This window comes from Camponotus vicinus, unplaced genomic scaffold, assembly GCF_025532165.1.
Source record: "Camponotus vicinus isolate PSW18456_S1 unplaced genomic scaffold, iyCamVici1.0 SCAF_12, whole genome shotgun sequence".
NCBI classification, from domain to species: domain Eukaryota; kingdom Metazoa; phylum Arthropoda; class Insecta; order Hymenoptera; family Formicidae; genus Camponotus; species Camponotus vicinus.
The window spans coordinates 8,648,195-8,673,748 of record NW_028141948.1 but is presented as its reverse complement, the minus strand read 5'-3'; the positions used below and the strand labels follow the sequence as shown (position 1 = coordinate 8,673,748).

At 31.0% G+C, this 25,554-nt stretch overlaps 1 protein-coding gene across 5 annotated transcripts in view; it reads right to left on the bottom strand.

Moving 5' to 3' along the window:
- The window catches only part of LOC145962711 (uncharacterized), an 83,408-nt gene that overhangs the window by 35,574 nt on the left and 22,280 nt on the right, over nt 1-25,554 (bottom strand). For 4 of the 5 annotated variants that reach the window (XM_083083976.1, XM_083083978.1, XM_083083975.1 and 1 more), the window contains exon 2: nt 5,682-6,353. In XM_083083976.1, the coding sequence (XP_082940102.1) occupies nt 5,682-5,904 (223 nt within the window). In that variant the 5' untranslated portion in view covers nt 5,905-6,353. Of the gene's footprint in view, nt 1-5,681; nt 6,354-13,737; nt 13,760-25,554 lie in introns of those variants that run through there. The other variant, XM_083083977.1, reaches the window with a different exon arrangement.

The window sequence follows — 25,554 nt, the reverse complement described above, 5'->3', positions numbered from 1 at the left end:
GAAAGAGCATTTTAGTAATATAAAATTACATGAAACAAATCATTCCGTCATAAGTAAACATAGATTGGAATCTGGACATGAATTTGACTGGTCGAAACCTAATATTTTACACAATGAAAAATATGTACGAAAGAGAGAAATTGCTGAAATGTTTTTTATAAAGAAATTCAACAATTTAATCAACCTACAGAAAGACACGGATAGTTTAAATAACATCTACGACAAAATAATAAAGGTCGTGTAGTTCGTTATTATTTTTGATTTAACACATTTAGTTCGTTGACGAAGTCTCACACTGACACATCGTTTTCATCTCTTGATTTTAAATTTAATAAGATGTAATGATCTTGCAAATGTGACTTGTGCAGTTTACAATACTATGAGTTATATCCATCACTTGATCTGTATGTACTCATATTGTTCACATTTAATTCGTGGGTATTCTGTTTATTCAAACCGTTGAAAATCTAATTTGTAATTTCATATTCCAGTATATACTTGAAAAGGACCACAACCATATGGTCGAAACGTCGTAATTAATAAACAAAAATTCTGGCTAGTTTGGTCGATTACATTATTTCCAATCCTTTAGTTTTCCAACAAAGTATTAATATTCACTATAATATTTTTTAAGTAAGCATATTTCATACGAAATTAATGTAATTTGTTTAGTGTCCGAATATTTTTGCGACATGAAATTTGTATATTATTTCACTTATACTTTGTTATTTACAAATATATGTATATTAAATAAATAAAATTTATGTTTTTTCCAACTACGATGTTCACTTTAATACATGATACCACAATTACCTCGTTAACATTATTGTAAATAAATATAACAGCAATAATATCTCGCACATCATAGTGTCCGAATATTAATACGAGTCACTGTATATGTTGTCTCGCACAAGAACAGCATATTCTGGTATATTAAACAATGTTTTAAATATATATTAATTTAAATATCTAAAAATAAGAAGTCAATCGAAGCTAAAATTTTTGTCTTTATTAAATTTTTAATTAAATCTGAATACTCTTTCGATCATGATAAATTCTTCGATCAGAAATATATTTAAAATTTAAATCGTATTTAAAATATATTTAAAATATTATAATATCGTATTTAAAATATATTCAAATGCATCTCTGAATTTAAACAAACTACAATATTAAATAAATGCGTATATGATATATATAATAACTATATTTTGATTGTAAATGAAAGTAATAGGGGCAACCTTCGTTATAAGTCAATTATTGCTTAAGTTTCTGATGCAATTTAAATCTAAAAAAATCAATCTTTATTTTTTTTTTTAAATATAATTACATCTATGAAAGAAATCAGTGTGTTTCATATTATTATAAGATTAATCTTTCACATGTATGCCTTATCAGATTGATTCGTTTATTACAACATACTGCAATGTTAATCGGCATAATCTGATAAGAATTTCATGCGCTTGCTGATAATAATAATAGGAGAGAGATAATTTTTGGAAAATTAATGCAATTAAGTTCTATATATGTTATTAAAAAGCTGATATACCACAGCCGATCTTATCACATACATTATGTAACTGATATATATTAACTGATCAACTCATCAGGAAATTCCATATTTTGTTTTTTATACCTTTCACGTATCAGCTTCACGCTGATTAAAGACCACCACGATGTTTTAAATCTTCCGCGATAAAGAGTTAAAGCTATTTATAGTCCACGCTCATATTTTTGGTGTTAAATTACCATTCTGATGCCACGTTTCTGCTATTTAAAAAAAAAGCTCGTTAAATATCTGCATATTACATATACAGAAACTTTCAAGAATGTTACTCTAGTCATCAGGATTATTATATATATGAAAACAATCAATAAGTTCTTTAATTTTTAATCAATAAAATCTTGATTCATAAATTCTAAGTCAAATTGTCATTTCAACGCCAACGTTCTTGCTATTTTAAGAAAACGATCATTAAATAACTGCGTATTATATGTATACAGAAATATTTAAGAATATTATTTTAGTAATATCAGATTATTACATATGTGAAAAAATCTTAAATAAATAAATTCTTAAAAATAGATTCTTTAATTCTAAAATGCATGCTCTTATAAAGCAAATACAATTTAAGAAAAAAGATATATTAAAACTACATAGAAAACTATTTGAAAATGTCTAAACACTTTCTTAACTCTCTTCTTATTATCGTATTTTCCACTACCAATGCATATTATATTTCTACCAATCAATACAAATATTCAATCAGCTACGTGTGTGTGTTTTGTATCATCTGATTCCTTATGCATAGCGCTAAATATGATCGATCGGTCTCGGTTAGTGCCACTAATACGTGTCATAATGTACGACCGCTATATCCATGCAACATATGTCGTCAAACGGCAACATTCCGCATACCGGCTTATCTCGGGGGACAATTACGAATTAATTAATCGTCGAATAGGCGCGTCAGCGAGTGCGAAGCCGTACCGTAATAATGGCGCGGTCGATGATGATCGAGAGGCTACGAAAGGATGACGGGAGAGAAAGTCAGGGGCTCCGTGTCGCTTATACGCCTATGTGTCCGGTCGTTGCACTAGATAATTCCTTCTCCTTTTTAACCTCGCGCCCGCAGTGACGATCGGTCATATCATGTCAGACAAACCGGAATTTTTTTTATCGAATAACTTTTCGTTTGTTGTCGCGATCGTGTTTTTACGATCGTATTTCGGCTGCGATCGACCGGTTTCAGGGTGCTCGTACACGGAGCGAACCGGAAGATCGTGTCATTTTGCGCACAATACGATAGGAACGTGAGAGAGAGAAAGAGAAGGTCACGAAAGTTGCGCTTTCGGAAATCACAACTTTCCCAAATAGCGAAAATGTCTCTGCAAATTCGAGGCTGGTTTTCGTTTAGCGAAATTTGACGAAGAAATTTGTCGAGAAAGTGCGGTATCTTTTTAAATCTTAAGATTAAGTAACTGATCTTTATAAAATCTTTATTAACTATTTTTATTCTTAATTAAATATTCAATTCTTCATTAAATAAAATTTTCTCGACTAAATCATTTTTTTTTTTTTTAAAGAAATACGATAAATAAAGCTATAAATAAAGTGTATCTATGGAATTAACTCTTGCGTTTGCGAAATAAATAACAAAATTTTTTCAATCCCTTATTAAATAAATTTTGATTAAATCATCTTTTTTTTAAGAAATATAAGTAATGCTATAAATAAAGCGCATCTACTAAATCAGTTCTTACGTTTTTTCGAACAGGATTTTATTTTTCGATCAAAATGTCAAGTGGCCTTTGTTACAAAAATTTTTTTTTATATATTATCTCTTTTTAACCTTTCAAATTTTTTATTATCTTTCAAATCTTTTTTTATTTCTTCGCAAAAAATTGATTAGTACGTGCGATTTCAAAATCGTATACATAATAAATTTGACATTCGGGAAAAAAAACAATACGACTACATTGATCCAAGTCTCGCATCGCTTTGAACATGAGATAAATTCTCGAGAAAGGATTTATGCGAGAGAGAGAAAGGGCAATTTAACGAAGAGACAACGACAAAAAGGTGAGACTTATATGCAATAAACGCTCGACCAATACGAAATTGATGATAATCTTGTTGCTTGTTGATCTACCGCCAAGAAGTACGCGCACTTCCGGTTGATCGTTTATGCACCAAGGCTGCGTAATCGAGGGAATACGCGCACGTACGCGATATCTATCGTTCTTAATTGCCGCTTATCTGGAGACGTAATTACCAATGACGAATGCCGCTCGAATAAACCCTGGTCCAATTTTTATATCGCCTTTATAACTCGATTGAACGACGATAAAATATCGGTCAGTCTCGATAATTGATGAGGCAATTCTTTTATCGATTGTCAATTTTTGCAAATAATAATGTTCGCAATTTACACTTATGTTTATAGAGATAAATAACACTTTCATGATAAATTCTACTTTTTAATTTGATATAACTTGGGCGATAAATTTAAGAAATGTATAGTATAATATGTAGTTATAATTATGCAACATTTTTATGATTAATAAAGGGATTTTTCTCATAGATATATTATTTGTTATAGATGAAAGAGATAAACTATTTATTTTATTGTTTAAATAATAGTTTATCTCTTTCATTTATAACAAATAATATATCTATGAAAAAAATCTCTTATGTGAACATGTGAGTGTGTGTGAATATTTTAGCCAGTAGTAAGATGAATTCTATATATGACGACATGTATGCAAATTATTTATTTTAAATTCATATGTACGTCATTTATTTTTTTTTCTTATCCCAATATATTAAAATTTATTTTTGTATACAAGTGACAAGTTCAGAGAATTGTTGAATATTCTCAATGATTTTAATAATTTAATTATGTCTTCCTTATCCTTCATTAAATCTAAATATATCCGTCTCGCATTGTGATAAAATTTTTTTCTCTATTCTTTTTTTAGAAATATTTTGTCTAGAGATTACTTTATAGAATAAAATAATTTATGTAAATTTAAAGGGAGTTGCGTAATCCTTACGAAATAATATTTAATTATTTATTTCATATATACAGGGTGATTCATATAAAGTGACCGATGTGAATATTAGCTAAAGTTGAAGAGCTATGAAAAAATTTTTATACCAAAAGATGTTTGACACAGAGGGGGACATCGTATGGTACAAACGATATTTTTATAGATGAAGGCATTAAGGAGATTTCAATATCAACTTAATTTTTTAAAATGGAACTCCCTATTTTTTATTACATATTCTTGTAGCTCATCTCGAGAGCTTTCTAAAACACTATAATTAAGTTAGTTTTCATTAAGTACTTTCCGAGTTATGAGGCTTGAAATCATTTCTTAATTTTACATAAACCGTAAAATATCTTGTAAAATATTCATTTTTCGATTATCTTACCTTAATACTTTTACGTACAAAATAATGAGAGGAATCAATTGGTGTAAAGAAAACACATAGTTATTTTTAAAAAAATATGTAATTGTTAATTGCAAATTACATATTTTTTCTTTGAAACAACTATATGTTTTCTTTACACCAATTGATTCCTCTCATTATTTTGTACGTAAAAGTATTAAGATAAGATAATCGAAAAATGAATATTTTACAAGATATTTTACGGTTTATGTAAAATTAAGAAATGATTTCAAGCCTCATAACTCGGAAAGTACTTAATGAAAACTAACTTAATTATAGTGTTTTAGAAAGTTCTCGAGATGAGCTACAAGAATATGTAATAAAAAATAGGGGGTTCCATTTAAAAAAATTAAGTTGATCTTGAAATCTCCTTAATGCCTTCATCTATAAAAATATCGTTTGTACCATACGATGTCCCCCTCTGTGTCCAACATCTTTTGGTATAAAAATTTTTTCATAGCTCTTCAACTTTAGCTAATATTCACATCGGTCACTTTATATGAATCACCCTGTATAAAATAGTTTCATTAAATTTCTTTAAATATTAAAAATTATTAATTTTCAATATAAATAATAAAAAATTACTTTATTAAAATATCAAATTAAATAGCATAGAATTTTTTGTCCATCCACTAAATTAAGTTTATCTCTCTCATTCGTATACAATAAAATTATAAAATATAAATCGTAGTGACAAAAGTAATTTAAGATCAGTTTCACTCACCCTTGGCCCATCCGGTCAGCACGTTTCCGAGATACGCGACCTTGTAGGAGGGATCGTAGTCGGTTATCGACACGTTACCTCTGTGTCGTCTCCAGAGTCGGCCCAGTCCTCTCTTCAAGGATCTCAGTGTCCTCTGACCGAATTCCTTGCTCGCGCCGCTCGGTTGCATCGTCCCATCGTCCTCATCGATAGGATCGGCGACGACATCACCCATCGTCTTCATCCTCGCGTCTTTCTCACCCCTTTTTGACTTCTCGATCTTTCGCGTTCCTTCGAATTCACGAGTTAAAAAAAATTCCTTCTCGGTCGAATCACCACACTACATCGTGTCCACTACTGTCTCGCTGTGTTTTATCGCTCGATGTCGAAGAAGAGTCGAATCCCTTGCTCGTACGGCCAAGATGGATAGAGGAAGAGACCTGTCAGCGATCGAGGGAGATCGCGAAACTCGGATAAATTGTCGGCGGTTTAAGCGACTGCCGATCACTCGCAACCAGACAGGAACCGTCTGTCATTCGACGTTTTTAAGACCGCTCTCTTCCCCTATCGTCGTCCGCGCGTGCGCGGAAAAGTCGCAGCTTCGTTCTTTCGCGTGACCCCGCGTGTCATCTTCTCTTCCGCGAGCGTCACCGCGCGTCCCTCTTGCCCGCCGGCGAGATTCGCGATGTGTCTCTGAAACAAAAGGAATGATCGTTGACTCAAGATGACACATTTGTTCTACGCAAGGTCAATTGGTGACACCGATTAAAAAATCGTTATCATGGGTCACCGTTCGGTCTAATGTATACATACTGTTTTTTTCGATATATACACTGAGAAAAATCGTTTAATTGTATCAACAAGACGTATGTGATAGAAGGCATTTTGATTAAATCAAGCAGAATTTATAGTTATCACGATAAGACTCGTTTTTTTATAACTAGAACGTTTAATAGACTTTACTAATATAAATTTTTGGTTAGTATTTTCTAGTTGGATCAATAAAACTTTTTGTTATATTAACTAAACATGCATACGTTATTTTTTTTAAATTTAATGTTATTATCAAGAAAATTTGGTAAATTTAACAGGAAGAAAATAATTATGTTCTGGTAATTCCTAAAGGAATTTTGATTCGTCGATTTTCCAACAAACTGGTTGAATCTACCAGATTTCTAATTAATGCAACCAGATTTTTTCTCAGTGCCTGGTCAAACTTGCATAATAATTTCGAATATGTTAATTTTTAATTCTTAATACTATCAAATAAAATGTATGTAAATAATAATTTGATTTCTGTGAAATTGTTGAAATCCAATAAATAAATATCCATTAAAAAATTTTCTTTTATATGTTTTTTCTTTTATTTTCCCGGACCTTCGATTAGAGAAAATACAAATTAGTATGTGGAGATAAATTAGCGTACAATCAAAGTTAAAATATTTTTGGGCAAATAAATTATCTACATAAATTAGACTGACGTTTAAAAAAGCTTCTGATGTTCACTTTTCATGATTGTCTTATCTTTATGACTTTAACATTTTTTTATTTAAAATTTATATTTGATTCGCGATAATTTCATAAAAGTCCGAAAAGTTGCGAGGTCAAGTGTGCAATTATAACAGATTTTTGTTTATCATTGCCTCATAAAAATACAAAAATTGACTTTATTATCTCTCTGTCGATCAAAAGTCAATCCTCTCTGAAATAAATAATTTAAGGTGGACTCTTAAAAAAGTTGTTCAATTTAAATTGTACGAAAATACTTTTGTCTATATTATATATATTAATAAAAATAATTGTCTATATATATTATATAATAATAAAATAACATAAAAAAGTAAAAGAGAGCAAAAGACATATCTTTACATCATTTAATGAGTTTCTGAATAAATCAAGAAAGTTGCTTTCAGGAAAAAGATTCATTGATAAAAAAACATTGGTGAATAGAATGTCTAGTTAAATCATGTAAAAAAATGCCAGGTAAAGAGAATTTAAAAATCTTTCTTGAAGATAAAACTTTTTTCTAACGCTTTTCTTCGTTCATATTCAAAATAAAAAATAGAGCCACTTGAGTTTCAAGTGCTAGATTTGCAAATGTATTGAAAAAAATTGAAAAGCTTTCGTAAGATAAACACTTTTTATCACTAAAAATTACAATAAAGAATACGTATCGTATATTCAATAGTTTGTTGAAACGTTGAATATATAAATAGAGATAAATATGTATTTGTAACATGTTTTAAATATCTAATTCGTTTAGCTTATCGGATTACTGATTGTTTATAACATAAGAACAAAATTATTAAAGAGAGAATAATTTTTAAAATTTCTTAAATTCCAACAAAATTCTATGTTCTAAATTTCTTGATTTTTTAGATACATTTTTGAAATTTTCATTTTCCATGTTTTTCCAGGGCGTAGACATCTCGATGAAAACTAATAAATGCAAAAAAATTTTCGAAGTGCATAACAAATTGTCAATCAGATTACATCGAAATTTCTGTCGTCGTGAAAAATAAAATAATACGAAGGTAATAGTTACTTTTTTTTCTATGGAAAAAAACTCGTAATTATTAGCTAATTATCACCGAGCTGCCGCCAATCGATATAAATTAGTTTTTACCGTTCGTGCAAGTGTTATACGTAACTAAGAATAAAAAAAAATTGCGCGTTCTTTACAGAAATTGTACCAACATGAAAAATTGCTTTTCGCAACGTGCGATGAACTTCTATACAGAACTCGCGTTGATAAGAATTTAAACGAGAACGAAAAGCGAACTTACGGTTTCGTGCCTTTTTAGTACAAGGTTGTTGCGTACTACGCTTGTTTCAAGATTGTATTTATACGAGATATAGTGAGTACGCGCGGTTGTCCAATTAATTTATCTCAAACGGAAATTACGGTTTCCACCGGAAATCTTGCCGGTCGCGAGATTTCTTGTCTATCGTGAGATTTCCCGATCTTCGCCAAAATTCCTTCAACGCCGACATTCATTTACGCAATAAGTGCAATGTTTCGTTTGACAGTAAGATAGCGAGATGCATATACGTAAAAAAAACAAAGATATAGTTTGTACAATAGTTCAAAAATACAAGTGCGATATAAGAATCACGTAAAACAAATATCCCATTGATTTTTTTTTTGCAAACGCTCAATTATTCGTGTCTGTGAAGCTGGCACGACAATCTACGAATTATAAAAAAATACTAAGAGTTCTGATAGCACTTTTCATAGTTCTATAGTTCCTGATAAAAATTAAAAAGAGTTCCGCATTCCTTATATTAAAAAATCGAAATCGAAAAAATGTCGTGCTAACTTCGCGAATCTAGCACGACACTCTTTCCTCTAAAGTACCAAAACGCGTTGAATATTATTATTTTTAGCAAGAGTTCCCGATAGTTCTGTTCAAGTTCAGCCTATATATGCAATTTCAGATCGATATTTCAAAAATTAATAATTTTTAAACAATTTTTAAGATTCTCGCCCAGCATGACATTCTCCCTCTAAAGTACTAAACCGCGTTGAAAATTATTATTTCTAATAACAGTTCTCGATAGTTCTGCTATAGTTCAGCCTATATAGGCAAATTTCAGACCGATATTTCAATAATTAATAATTTTTTACGAATTTTTAATGTCCTCGACCAGCACGACACTTAGTAAAAATGTGTCGTGCTGATGATTTTTCGTAGTTTTAACGATAGTTCTCGACAGTTCTATAAAAGTTCTATTCTTTGAAAACGTTTTTACGCAGAGTTCCGACCGTTTAATATTTTTTAAACAATTTTTTATTATTATCCAGCACGACACTCTCCCTCTAAAGTACTAAGACGCGTTGAATATTATTATTTTTAGCAAGAGTTCCCGATAGTTCTGCTATAGTTCAGCCTATATATGCAATTTCTGATAGATATTTCAATAATTAATAATTTTTTACGAATTTTTAATGTCCTCGACCAGCACGACACTTAGTAAAAATGTGTCGTGCTGATGATTTTCCGTAGTTTTAACGGCAGTTCTGGACAGTTCTATATAAGTTCTATCTTTTAGAAACATTTTTACGCAGAGTTCCGACCGATTACTATTTTTTAAATAATTTTTTACAATAACCCAGCACGACACTCCCTCTAAAGTACTGAGACACGTTGAATATTATTATTTTTAGCAAGAGTTCCCGATAGTTCTGCTATAGTTCAGCCTATATATGCAGTTTTAGGTCGATATTCCAAAAATTAATAATTTTTTATGAATTTTTAATGTTCTTGACCAGCACGACACTTAGTAAAAATGTGTCGTGCTGATGATTTTCCGTAGTTTTAACGGCAGTTCTGGACAGTTCTATATAAGTTCTATCTTTTAGAAACATTTTTACGCAGAGTTCCGACCGATTACTATTTTTTAAATAATTTTTTACAATAACCTAGCACGACATTCTCCCTCTAAAGTACTGAAACGCGTTGAATATTATTATTTTTAGCAAGAGTTCCCGATAGTTCTGCTATAGTTCAGCCTATATATGCAGTTTTAGGTCGATATTTCAAAAATTAATAATTTTTATGAATTTTTAATGTTCTTGACCAGCACGACACTTAGTAAAAATGTGTCGTGCTGATGATTTTCCGTAGTTTTAACGGCAGTTATCGACAGTTCTATATAAGTTCTATCTTTTAGAAACATTTTTACGCAGAGTTCCGGCCGATTACTATTTTTTAAATAATTTTTTACAATAACCCAGCACGACACTCTCCCTCTAAAGTACTAAGACACGTTGAATATTATTATTTTTATCAAGAGTTCCCGACAGTTTTGTTGAAGTTCAGCCTATATATGCAGTTTTAGGTCAATATTCCAAAAATTAATAATTTTTTATGAACTTTTAATGTTCTTAACCAGCACGACACTTAGTGAAAATGTGTCGTGCTGATGATTTTCCGTAGTTTTAACGGCAGTTCTGGACAGTTCTACATAAGTTCTCTTTTAGAAACATTTTTACGCAGAGTTCCGACAGATTACTATTTTTTAAAATAATTTTTTACAATAACCCAGCACGACACTCTCCCTCTAAAGTACTGAAACGCGTTGAAAATAATTATTTTTGACAACAGTTCTCGATAGTTCTGCTATAGTTCAGCCTATATATGCAATTTTAGGTCGATATTTCAAAAAGTAATAATTTTTAAGCAATTTTTAAGATTCTCGCCCAGCACGGCATTCTCCCTCTAAAGTACTAAACCGCGTTGAAAATTATTATTCCTAATAACAGTTCTCGATAGTTCTACTATAGTTCAACCTATATATGCAGTTTTAGGTCGATATTCCAAAAATTAATAATTTTTTATGAATTTTTAATGTTCTTGACCAGCACGACACTTAGTAAAAATGTGTCGTGCTGATGATTTTCCGTAGTTTTAACGGCAGTTCTGGATAGTTCTATATAAGTTCTACCTTTTAGAAACATTTTTACACGGAGTCCGACCGATTACTATTTTTTAAATAATTTTTTACAATAACCCAGCACGACACTCTGCCTCTAAAGTATTAAAATGCGTTGAACATGATTATTTTTAGCAAGAGTTCTCGATAATTCTGCTATAATTCAGCCTATATATGCAATTTTAGGTCGATATTCCAACAATTAATAATATAATTGTAAAAAATTATTTATGAAATAATAAACGGTCGGATCTCTACGTATAAATGTTTCTAAAGGATAGAACTTTTATAGAACTGTCGAGAACTGCCGTTAAAATTACAGAAAATCATCAGCACGACACATTTTTACTAAGTTTCGTGCTGGTCAAGAACATTAAAAATTCATAAAAAATTATTAATTTTTGGAATATCGACCTAAAACTGCATATATAGGCTGAACTATAGCAGAACTATCGGGAACTCTTGCTAAAAATAATAATATTCAACGTGTCTCAGTACTTTAGAGGGAGAGTGTCGTGCTGGGTTATTGTAAAAAATTATTTAAGAAATAGTAATCGGCCGGAACTCTGCGTAAAAATGTTTCTAAAAGATAGAACTTATATAGAACTGTCGATAACTGCCGTTAAAACTACGGAAAATCATCAGCACGACACATTTTCACTAAGTGTCGTGCTGGTTAAGAACATTAAAAATTCATAAAAAATTATTAAGTTTTGGAATATCGACCTAAAACTGCATATATAGGTTGAACTATAGCAGAACTATCGAGAACTGTTATTAGAAATAATAATTTTCAACGCGGTTTAATACTTTAGAGGGAGAATGTCGTGCTGGGCGAGAATCTTAAAAATTGTTGAAACATTATTAATTATTGAAATATCGGTCAGAAATTGCATATATAGGCTGAACTATAGCAGAACTATCGGGAACTCTTGCTAAAAATAATAATATTCAACGCGTCTCAGTACTTTAGAGGGAGAGTGTCGTGCTGGATAATAATAAAAAATTGTTTAAAAAATATTAAACGGTCGGAACTCTGCGTAAAAACGTTTCTAAAAGATAGAATTTATATAGAACTGTCCAGAACTGCCGTTAGAACTACGGAAAATCATCAGCACGACACATTTTTACTAAATGTCGTGCTGGTCGAGGACATTAAAAATTCGTAAAAAATTATTAATTATTGAAATATCGGTCAGAAATTGCATATATAGGCTGAACTATAGCAGAACTATCGGGAACTCTTGCTAAAAATAATAATATTCAACGCGTCTCAGTACTTTAGAGGGAGAGTGTCGTGCTGGATAATAATAAAAAATTGTTTAAAAAATATTAAACGGTCGGAACTCTGCGTAAAAACGTTTCTAAAAGATAGAACTTATATAGAACTGTCCAGAACTGCCGTTAAAACTACGAAAAATCATCAGCACGACACATTTTTACTAAGTGTCGTGCTGGTCGAGGACATTAAAAATTCGTTAAAAATTATTAATTATTGAAATATCGGCCTAAAACTGCATATATAGGTTGAACTATAGCAGAACTATCGGGAACTCTTGCTAAAAATAATAATATTCAACGTGTCTCAGTACTTTAGAGGGAGTGTCGTGCTGGGTTATTGTAAAAAATTATTTAAAAAATAGTAATCGGTCGGAACTCTGCGTAAAAATGTTTCTAAAAGATAGAACTTATATAGAACTGTCCAGAACTGCCGTTAAAACTACGGAAAATCATCAGCACGACACATTTTTACTAAGTGTCGTGCTGGTCGAGGACATTAAAAATTCGTAAAAAATTATTAATTATTGAAATATCGATCTGAAATTTGCCTATATAGGCTGAACTATAGCAGAACTATCGAGAACAGTTATTAGAAATAATAATTTTCAACGCGGTTTAGTACTTTAGAGGGAGAATGTCATGCTGGGCGAGAATCTTAAAAATTGTTTAAAAATTATTAATTTTTGAAATATCGATCTGAAATTGCATATATAGGCTGAACTTGAACAGAACTATCGGGAACTCTTGCTAAAAATAATAATATTCAACGCGTTTTGGTACTTTAGAGGAAAGAGTGTCGTGCTAGATTCGCGAAGTTAGCACGACATTTTTTCGATTTCGATTTTTTAATATAAGGAATGCGGAACTCTTTTTAATTTTTATCAGGAACTATAGAACTATGAAAAGTGCTATCAGAACTCTTAGTATTTTTTTATAATTCGTAGATTGTCGTGCCAGCTTCACAGACACCAATTATTCGACCGTTAGAGTTGACATTAAAAAGATTGATCGCGACTACAAATTCAGTTTTCTGTTGGAGAACCATTTCGCGCACTACTAGAGCATAGCGGTCGGTTGCCTCAACATTATGAAAGAAACATTGCGGGAGAAACATTTCCGGACTCGTATGAAACATTCCTTTGCCTCTTCTGAGAGAGAGAGAGAGATGCCTTTTTTCTAGTTCTAAAAAATTGTCTATCATTATTCGCTAAATATCCCACATTATCGCGCTACGCTGCCATGTTGTTTACGAACATTCCTCATAATTGAAACATGTGCGTCCAGCGCGAATAATTGCCTTTGTATAACCGGCATAGTTATGCAGCGGCAGGTGGACTTTTGTTGTTTAAACGTGACTTACCGCCCTTCTCCCGCTGAATAACGTGGAAGATAAAAACTGTGACAGCGCACGTTTGTAACGCTTCGCGCATGAACCTCTTCTTTGCTATATTTACAATTACAAAAATAATATTTCAACGTAAGTATATTATAATACAATTACAAGAATAATATTTCAAGATATAAAATAAATATAAAATATAAAATAATATAAAATAAATATATAAATATAAAAATAAATATAAAAATATAATAAAATAAATATAAAAATATAAATATATAATAATAATATATATAATAAATATATAATAAAAAAAAAAATATATATATATATATATATATATATATAATAAATATATAATAAAAGTATAAATATAAATATAAATATAAAATATAAAATAAATATAAAATATAAAATAATATAAAATAAATATAAAATATAAAATAAATATAAAATAATACTTTTCAACGTAATATATTTTCAAAAATATATTTTTAAAACTTCATTGAAAAATATTAAATACGCTTTTAATCTTTACGAAAATATACTTCTGGAATTTATTGTACATACATCAATGTATTGACTTCTACGATACACATATTGATTAATTATATAACGAATCGTATTGGAATAAATAAATGATATATTTCTCTCTCTCAATCATGTATATATTATTTATTGGAATTTAATTATTCGTATTCAGTCCTTAATCTTGAAGTTTAGCGAAAAAAATTTCAACAGAAATATCGAGAAATAAATAATTATTCCTCTTCTTAAGCAGAATTTTTTTATCGAGAAGTATGTATCTTTAGTCCGCGATAAGCAAGACTTTTTCTCAATGTATAAGATATAAACTTATGTCAACAATTTTTATTTCGCATCGAATTACATGTGAGAAACGTGCGTGATTATCGCGCAACGGTCATTTGAATTTTTATGTTCAAAACATCACAATCTCGATGCATAAAAAAATGACAGGTGTAACTATCGCAATAGTATAAAAACAAGTATCTTTGAACTAACGTACGTTTTGTTTAAACGTATATTTAACGCAATTATGTAAGATGCAATTAGACAAATAGCACAAATCGTTTTGTATGAATGGAAAAGGAAAAAAATTAAACAGTTATCATATCCTTTTACAGTGAAATATATCGTATACTCTTTATATTATATTATATTATATATATAAAAATTTTAGATAAAATACTATAAAATTAATACTCGTTTAAAATCTGGAGGTTTGAAATCCAAGGAAAGAAATGTTTCGCCATCACGTTTTTTCATAATTTCGTAAATAAAAAGAACCTACGAGGCAAATATATATATTCTCGAGAATAGAATACACCTTAAAATTCCTAAGAATAAATTAAAAAATGGTCGACAGATTTGCACCTACGTAGGAGTGCACAAATATGATACCTGACACAGACAGAAAGAGAGAGAAATTTATTACAAAAAAGTCACCACATATTTATTGGTTGTTTGTCATTATTGTCGTTACGACTGAAACTGCTTACGTCCTCGGGAAAGATATACGATGCAGAAAACCATTCTAATTCACGTTTCTCAGAGTCATCATCGCCTTGCAAACATTACGTCAAGACTGACATTGGTCGTGAATTGCCGATTGTCCGTGTATTTTGTTATAAATACAGCACGTTCTATTGTGCGATACGCAGTTTGGTCATCTTTGCAAGTAAAAAAAAAAATTAAAAAAAAACCGGATAAAACACTTTGTCACTGATGATCGATCTCACTTCCTCGCGCGATTCTCATTCGTGAATGGAGACATTTAACCCGTGTAGGTATTTAACCCTGATGACATACGTGTGCATCAATTAGAATCTCGCAAACAACTCGAGGCCGCTCGAGCAAGATAAATTTCATCGTGATGTTAGATGAGTACCACATTGGTTACGCTATAAAAATATAAATACGTTATTAAAATATAAACTTTTATTACAATTGTAAAATTGCGAATTCCAATTAATTTGTAAACGAAAACTAAATGAACATATTTAGACATGAAGCAAAATTTCAAGTGCACTATTAAATTAAAAAAATTATACAATAAATTATTTTATAGGTCTTTAGAATAGAAATAAATAAATTAAACTATTAGGTAAACTACTAAATATTTTAATCTAAAATTTATTAAAGTAAAATTAAAAAGTTAAAATTAAAATAGACATGTACACGTAAAGTAAATATAATTATTTTGTGGTATTCGTAATTTCAATTCACTATCATGTTATCTCACTGTATCACTATCATTCTGGCGCGTTATGCAATTATGCAATTATTAAGAAATTTATGAAGATTATTTACTAGGAAACTCCATAAAAAGGGTAATTTACACTTATGTTACATATTCGACATTTTGATTTTATTATTGCTAATTATCGCTATTCACGAATGATCGTTTTTTATATTCCTCGTTTTTAATAGGAATGTTATACGTCGTTGTTACTGTTATACTGCTGACAACAACAATATTGAAAAGATAGCTATCATGTACGTACAGCTGTTCATTTGCTAATTAATCTTTTAATATACATGCAAAAACACAGGATAGAAAAGCAGACCAACGGAATATTCCGCTAACACGTGAGCGAACGAGCAAGAAATCGGTTGAATTTAATCTTTATCGTTCGATCGTAATATCTGCCATCACTCAGAGTAATTTATTTACTCATCGAACTGTTCTTTATTAAACGTTATCGATAAACTCCTTCTTATTATTATTTACAGAAGAGTAAATATATTTATATATATTTCAGTTAATCCACGCAGAATTTATGCGTATTTAAAATTCATAAATATATTCTCACATTATTGCTTTGCATAACTCGATTTAGAATTTTTTTAAAAATACGGATGAAATAATTTGACATAAATATACTTTTACTTTTATATATGAAGCAAGCGACACGTGATTTTTTTCATCACAAAAGCGCAGAAAACGTGAGGAAAAAATTAATAAGAATAGGAGAAAATTAATAAAGAATAGTACATTATATTTTCATAAATAACCCATTAATTTCTTATTCATTTATTTTTTAATCGCTTATTTCATGGATTTCTTATTCATTAATTTTTTATTCCATTATTTCATCAATTCTTAATTCATTAATTTCTTCATTCATGTAAGAGAATTTTCTAAAGCACGTGTAACACGTGCACGTTGCAATCATATCGATTGCAATTACTCGTATTCGTGATGCAATCGCAGATTTGTCGAATGATCGAAGGCAAAATTGTTAAATCGCGAAAAAAGAAATGTATTTCCTAAACACGTGATACGATCATCCGCTCATATAATGTCACGAAATTATATACAACTCAATCATACTTGAAGCTTCCATCAATATATGATGTCGATGATGGATGAAGGCCTTCGGAGGATTTGTTCCCTAGATTTACGATCTCTAATTCATAGTATGCTAATTTTTCGATTATTTGCTAAACGGATTTCTACGTAACAAGAGTTTAATGGAAGGTCGTAATGTGTTACAATATTAATGTAATTATCAACGTTAATTGTATCTCAGTAAGTGAATCTAAAAAAAAAACCTGTAAAATGGATCAAGGAAAAAAAATAATCGCAGATAATGACTAGGAAGATGACTACAAAGTATGATCATTTTGCAGAGTAAGTGTCAAATGTTGAGTATTTTATTAGCATGCGAAAAAAATAATGTAATTGCCGGTATTTTTTCTTTTTTCTTCTGTGTTATTGATGAGTCTTTTTGACATTGAATGTTGAGTATGAACGTTGTGAAAGTGCGAATGTTTTATTAACTGAATATCTATCGATTCACACCGGCGTCAAAATTTTATAATAAATGTCCAAAGCTATAATTTTATGCACAAATCAATTTGTTCACAAATATTCAGGTCGACATTCTTTACGAAAAGCTTTGAAGCGAATTCAGGTGACCTAGAACGTGCAAAGAATCTATAAACTTGACATTGTGAGAAATATGTCAGAAAAACAATGATATAAAGCCGTTATATAAAGTAATTTTGCTGTTATAATGAAGTAGTGTTGACGACCAAGCCTAAATTAGCGAAGCAAAGTAAAAGGAACTTGATTTTTTTTTAAAAAAGATCACTTTTTTGCATCGAGATATTTATCTATAAAAATCGAACGCAAGATATGCGATGATGATCAATTTTTCATCCTTGTTTGTGTATTAGATTGCGCAATTTTTTTGTTCCTGTATTATATTCAATGATAAAGTGCGGAAGAGCTAAAGTTTAGTATTAGAAGCTAAGGTTAAAGTTGATAAAACCATTCGTACCAGAATAGAATTGACAAAACATTCTGACGTGCGTCAAATTCCATGTTTGATTAATCTTATCGATGACTTCACGTATTATCGTTCAATAAATTTCTTGTATAGCGCTTCTGCACAGGTATGTAACTGTCATTATTATATTTATCACTCCAAAGCATCGTTATGTCTATAAATATCTCCTGTCAAAATAAAAGCAATTTATACAAGTGTAGGTATTATTAATGATAAGTAATTTGTGCATCGAGAATTCGAACAAATATTTCACGAATTTCATAAGAAAAACGAATTATTTATTATATAAATTTATATAGAAAAAAAGAAAAATCAAGATGTATAATATTTTAAAGATTAAAAATTTTCAAGTTTTATCTCTTTTAAATTTCACGGGTCAGGTTTCAGCTTCAATTTTTACATAAAAATTTTTACAATCGTCTGTGTATAAAAAATTTACGATGTTCTTAATATCTTTACACTTTTAGTCTAATAATTATAAAAAAATGAGTAATATTAAAATTTCCAAAAGAATAAATAATAATCGATTCACTGTCACAGTTCGTCTCACTACTATTCAGTATTTCCTGCTGGAAAATACGCTGCCCACAGTTTTTCCACGTTTTTCCATCACGTCACCGATATATATTCGACGAAATCTCACGATCGTTGTCGAGCCACTCAATATCTCTCCTCTCGCGAAAGTGGCTCAGTTCACGAGCGAATGAACGAAAGAGAAAGAATCGCGAACCGAGCGAGAGGAGAAAGAAAAGACATTTTCGCCGTCTGTAATTGTTGCGATGGGTCGGGTCGCGAGACAACAGGTTGCGGAGAAAAACGATTGCGCAGAAAAGAGAGAAAAGAAATGGAGCATGTCCTTTGCAACGCCGTCGTATCGTCCCACAATTGTATGCTAAGACGAGCGTAAACCCTCGCGACAGGTATATATTGCACCCAACACTTGGCGAGAACTGATTTCTAAACGACTGCTGTTTGCCAAGCTCGCGAGCGTTGCGAAAAGTATGACTTACGATTGCGAAATTAACATTAGTCGATGAGCCACAGCCTTTCCGACTGTACGGAATATATACGGAACGAGGCATTCTATTAAACATCTTCCCTCCAATAAACTAAATTCCCGATACGACATATGTACCCAAAATATCCTATTATATTTTAATCAATTTCATCTCCTAAAATATTTTTATTTTTGATTTGAGAAAAAAAAACGTTTAAGACAAAAGTTGAAGGTTTCTAGGGAGACATAAGATGAATTAAAAACATAAAAGGAATTTTCTTAGTATAATAGATAAAGACATTTCGCAGATTTAGAGGATAATTTAATTTTTTTTAATGGAATTATGCTAATTATTTTATGTAAATAGATTTCTTGTAACGTTCAGCATAAAAAGTTATAAGAATAAAATAGTCAAATTGAACGGTTTAAGAGAGATATTTTATATATACATATATATTTTAATCTGACATATTTTCATATAAAATATCTCGTAGAATATTTAGTTTTCGATCATTTTAACTATAATACTTTTATACAGAATAATGAGATAAATCAATTAGAGCGAAAAAAACATAGCATAATCGTTTCTAAGAAAAAGAAAATGTAGCCACATGTTGCAAATTTGCATGCTTTTATTAATTTTAATTTAATTTTAAATATTTTTTTATTAATTTATTAATTTTAATTTAATTTTAAGTATTTTCATTATTAATTTATTAATTTTAATGTAATTTTAAATATTTTTATTATTAATTTATTATTTTCAATTTAATTTTAAATAAATAATATTCTTATTAATGATATTCTTTTAATAAATGATATTCTTATTAATGATATTCTTTTTATTTGTCTCGTTTTTATATATATATTCAAAAATATACATATATTGAAGATGCATATTATATATAAAATTATATATAATACACATCTCCAAATATTTTTTTTTAATTTAGGAGGAAAAGTCTAAGTAAAAAAAATAATAATATATTGTTAAATATATTGTTAAAATATAAAGTATAAATATATTGTTAAAAAATCATGTATGTATGTTTCTAGAGTTAATATTAAATTTTTAAAACTTAATGATATCTAATAATAGATTTAATGTGTCTATATGCGATGCTGAATTCTTTTTTTGCAACAAATACGGGAGAAGTCTTTTAAAAATTATATTCGACGCAAGTGTTCGAAAAACTGTTATCTACAATACTATTTTGATATCACTTTGACCTACTCGATAATCTTGATTTTAACATACTTTCGCTATTTTTGAATTATATGATACGCAGATGATTAATGTCAATTTAAATATACATATAAATCATTAAATTAATAACGATGAATAAAAATTGCGCGCAAAAATGATCGTAAATAAAATCTCGAAATCTCTCAATACGTCTCTCGATCACGTGAGTGATATAAAAAGAGCGAAGTAAACGGTGCATCGGCGATGTATAGTGGATGTAATAAAAAGGCGAGTAGGGATACTCTTGTAACGGGCATTCTCGGACCCGTTGGAAGGCCGTTGACTCTGCAAAACTTTCGCCCGCGCTTTCATATAAAGCAGGTACAGAGACATAATCTAGACGTTGCAAAAAAAAATTCTCGATATCGTCACTGCAATTGATAACCTTCCGAAGAGAGTACGCGAGTTTTCTTCATTGAAAAAACGTTACATCTTACGAATTCTTTTTATTATCGATATAAATTAGCATTATATGCAATTATGAAGGCTATTAAATACTCGGCTAATATGAAGTTGGTCCCCAAAAATTTTTTTAAATAAAATGAATTTTTTACTAAGAGTGTACAGACGAAAATAAAAAAAAGTGCATTTCTGAGCAAACAATGTGCAATCAAATCATAGAGGGGAAGGAAAAAAAAATACAATTATTTCTAATATTGGGGGGCTAACTTTACGCTGCTTTACTTTTTCGATCTGGGACCAGTTCCGGCGTTGGATCTACGTGAATTATATGAAAGGGGAAATAAACAGATGAAGAGAAGATTGCGATAGCGTTTATGAATCCGATCCCGGCGATAGCTCGTTTCGACGATTGCGAGAGAAACGTCAATCGCGCCAACTCTTTGAAGCTACTGGAAGCCAGCCATCCTCTCGGTTCCGCTGTTTGCTTTTCCTACAGCGGAGATATACATACCTACATTACGTAGCCGTAGCCGCGTTGCAAAACCGCCGCCGCGAATATATAAAATATTTAAAATTCGCAAAGACATCTTAAGCCGCGACGTCAAACGCGGATCCCCCCGATCGAGGATGCTCCATCCTGCGTCCTCCCAGGCAAGGAAGGGCGAGGAAACGCGGCTTCTTCACGGTCTCCCGCACGCCAGGAGACTTTCTCACGAAAAAGATGTATATTTGTACACAGAAAAAAAGGACATTCTTGTTTTGAAAATATATTTAATTTTAACATGAAAATCTTGAAATGAAATTATATTGCGTTAATTAAAGAAAAATATAATTGCTTAAATAATTGCTTACTTGAATGAAGCCATTTTATATAGTTCAATAAAAAAAAAATGTATATTCTTATGATTTAAGATTTAATTTTCTTGAATGGAAAAGAAACAATGTTAGATAGAAAAAAAACATTTTTAAATCAAAGATTATAATTTTCTTAAAGTAGAATTAAATAATTATATATTCTTGAGGTGACAATTACAATATTAAAATAAGACTAAGATAATATCGTTAAAATTTAAAATTATTAAATTCTTCTAAGAAGATTATAAATTGTTGCGTATATACGAAACAATGAACGCGTTAGTTTAAGTATATAAGTTTTGATTTAACACTTATTTTTTTTCTGTGTAGTATCTCCGAATACATCCGTCTCTCTTTCTCCTCCGACGACGGCGGGTCATAATCGCAATCTCTTACACGACCGCCTACGAGTAACCGCAGTCATTTAAATTTGTGTCATTATATTCCGCGAGAGAGAGACGAGGGGAGGCCTTCGGCCAGTGGGGAAGGGCAGGTGAAATCCGAATAGATTCTCGGCGAAAAACTCCGTTCCTTTCGGGAAAGCAGAAGCGTAATAATTGCGGATGTGTCTCACGGATATTGCTCGATTGACATGCGAAGCATTCACTTTCGAAACGTAATGATTAATTACGAGATTTAGCGCAAAAAGAGAAGTGTCAAATTATTTAAATCATTGTCATTTTAATTATTATTCCTGTATATTTTTTTAATTATTATTCTAGTATATTTTTTTTGTTACTTATTTGAAATTTTGTTTTTGCGTTTTCGATTGGTATCACTTTGAATTATTTGTAATCTGTAATTTTGTATAATTAATAATGGTGTCGCGCGTGATGCATCAGTGATTGAACTTTAAATCTATCTTTATACACAGAAAAATAATAAGTGTCAAATCAAAACTTATATACTTAAACTAACGTGTTCATTGTTTCGTATATACGCAACAATTTATAAGCTTCTTAAAAGAATTTAATAATTTTAAATTTCAACAATATTATGGTCTTATTTTAATATTGTAATTTTCACCTCAAGAATATATAATTATTTAATTCTACTTTAAGAAAATTATAATCTTTGATTTAAAAATTTTATTTTCTATCTAACATTGTTTCTTTTCCATTCAAGGAAATTAAATCTTAAATCATAAGAATATATTTTTCTTGATTGAACTATATAAAATGGCTTCATTCAAGTAAGCAATTATTCAAGCAATCATATTTTTCCTTAATTAACGCATATAATCTCATTTCAAGATTTTTATGTTAAAACTAAATATATTTTCAAAACAAGAATGTCCTTTTTTTGTCTGTGGCAGCTTTCTTCCAACTACTTTTCATAGTTCTGCGTTGCAGAATTTGCATTTAAAATTCCGAATAGTCCACGCATATACAATCAGTTAAACGTGTTTTATTTAACGGTGCAATTCATTCACTGTGCAAAATGGATACTGCAGAGATATGTTTCATAACGAAAGCCATAAAATGATAGCAAGGAAGAAAGCTGGTGTTTATGAAAGTGCAATATCAACAGAAGGTCTCCATAGGAAGCATTCCCGATGCGGTTAACGCGAATGAATTTGCATTTACAATAGGGTCGCACATTAAGAATAATGCGCTATTCCAGTGCTATAGCAGCATAATTACCTTATAATTATCTTTTCTGCAATGCGTTACGTAAATGCATAAGCTGACTGGCATGCCGCTTAATTGAAATAATCGGTATTTTTTTGTATTTTTGTCTATCTCTCTATCATCTTTCCTCCTCGACGAATGAGGTAACTCCGACTGAAATATACACAAACACCGCTTTTTTATATTTATCTTTATTATATTTATTTTATATTTATTTACAGGATAAATTTAACGCGGAATTATGGGTTTCTCTAACGTAGTCGAGAAAATTTAACAAATTTATTTCAGTCGAATCCGAATAAAAAATATTATGAGGTAATATTATTTTTAAGAAGACGTGAGTTAGCAAGCAAAATTATTTGTCTTGGATATAAACTAACAGTAGTAGGAAAAATACAATTATATGATTATCTAACGCACATCCTGGAAGTAATCCTTAGTAAATATTGCATTTACTTGTGAAAAATACGGACGTTTCTCGTTTGTGATGTTTTTGGGATTCGTTGACACTTTACAAAGTCAAATTTTATTCGTTTCCAAATATTTTTTCACCTTCAATCGTTTGCATAAGAACTATTGGCAACTGTCGACGATTTTGTTCGAAAAATATCGCTTTCAAATTAAATAAAGATTGGAGACGATATAAAATATAGGAAACTAAAGACATATACAGGGTGTCAGGGCAATCTCTTCCCAAAAAAAGCTCTTGTAGTTTACCTCGAAAGCTTTTCAAAACACTATAATAAAGTATTTTTTCCATCGAGTTATGAGGCTTGAAATAATTTCTTAATTTTTACATAAACCATAAAGTATCTAGTAAAATATTCATTCTTCGATTATCTTACCTTAATACTTTTATGTACAAAATAATGAGAGGAATCAATCGGTGTAAAGAAAACACATAATTGTTTCGAAAAAAAAATATGTAATTGTTAATTGCAAATTACATATTTTTTCTTCGAAACAATTATGTGTTTTCTTTATACCGATTGATTTCTCTCATTATTTTGTACATAAAAGTATTAAGGTAAGATAGTCGAAAAATGAATATTTTACTAGATATTTTATGGTTTATGTAAAATTAAGAGATTATTTCAAGCCTCATAACTCGAAGAGTACTCGATGAAAAAATATTTTATTATAGTGTTTTGAAAAGCTCTCGAGGTAAGCTACAAGAGCTTTTTTTTGGAAGAGATTGCATCCTGTATATACATATTAATCCGATTAATTCACGCAGTAAGACGACATAAAGACGATCCCTGTAGTCAAGGATCTACATAACGTTATCGCTTTCAACGACCTGAATTCATAGCGGATCGCATACGCGATCAATGCCGACACGAGGAGGAACTGTATCTCGCTGTGGACGGCGCAAAAAAAAAATCGCAACCACTTTCTACAACGTCCCAGTTATACAGCCGCGATTGCATTTCGACGCGTTTGCGATCATCGCCCCCCGCATCATCATCATTATCATTATCATCATCACCGTCAAACTGGAGGATCGACCGACCGGTCGGTCGCGTACGAAGAATTCGAAAGATCCATTCAAGAGGCAATATTAACATTCAACGTCTTGTCACAAAATATTCCGTCGATCATCTATTCGCAACGGACCGATCGTAAAATTCCAAGCCTGAATGCGACATGTGTGCGAATGGGAACACTAAAAAGCCAAGGTCGTTTTTTCAAATACAAACATCTGAGGGATAAGCCTATGAAGAAACCGCCGTACGCATAATCTCGTAGCTCATTAAAAACTTCGCCTGATAGGTCTATATTTCTCTCTCTCTTTTTTTTTTTAAACTGGAGCATTCCGCGCGAAATTACACGTTCGCGTATGGAACGTCGATGATTATAAGTCTATTCCTTAGCGTCGCAAGCAGGATAAATGCAGTCGAGATTGTGAGAAAAACGGAAACGTTCTCCTCGTCACGAAAGTCCATCGCCATCAGCTGCCGGCTCGCGCGGTATCCTCTCTTAGCTTCCTATCCTTGAACCTCCCGGAGGAGATAAAGCAGGTACAATACACACATGTAAAGAGAGAAAGAAGAGAGAGAGAGAGAGAGAGAGAAATGGGTGTGGCTGGTGGAGCGAAAGAGACGGCGAATGTCAAGTGTGTCACGCGAGTGAAACGTTCGCTTGCATTTTGCGGTGCGGTTTATTGCGGCGCGCGCGATTGTGTGCCAATCCGACTTTGTGTGTGCGCGAGTGGCTTCGGAAGCGATTACGGCAGACTACGGGGCCTGCCACCGCTGCTGTAACCTGTCGCCCGATGTCGGTCGTCGCATGCAACGCGGCGCGTTTTATTGGCGCTAATACGTCGTCCACTCAAAGGACTGCTTGCCGGAGTCGTTAAGCGACAGATCGACCAAACTTGCATACCGGCAA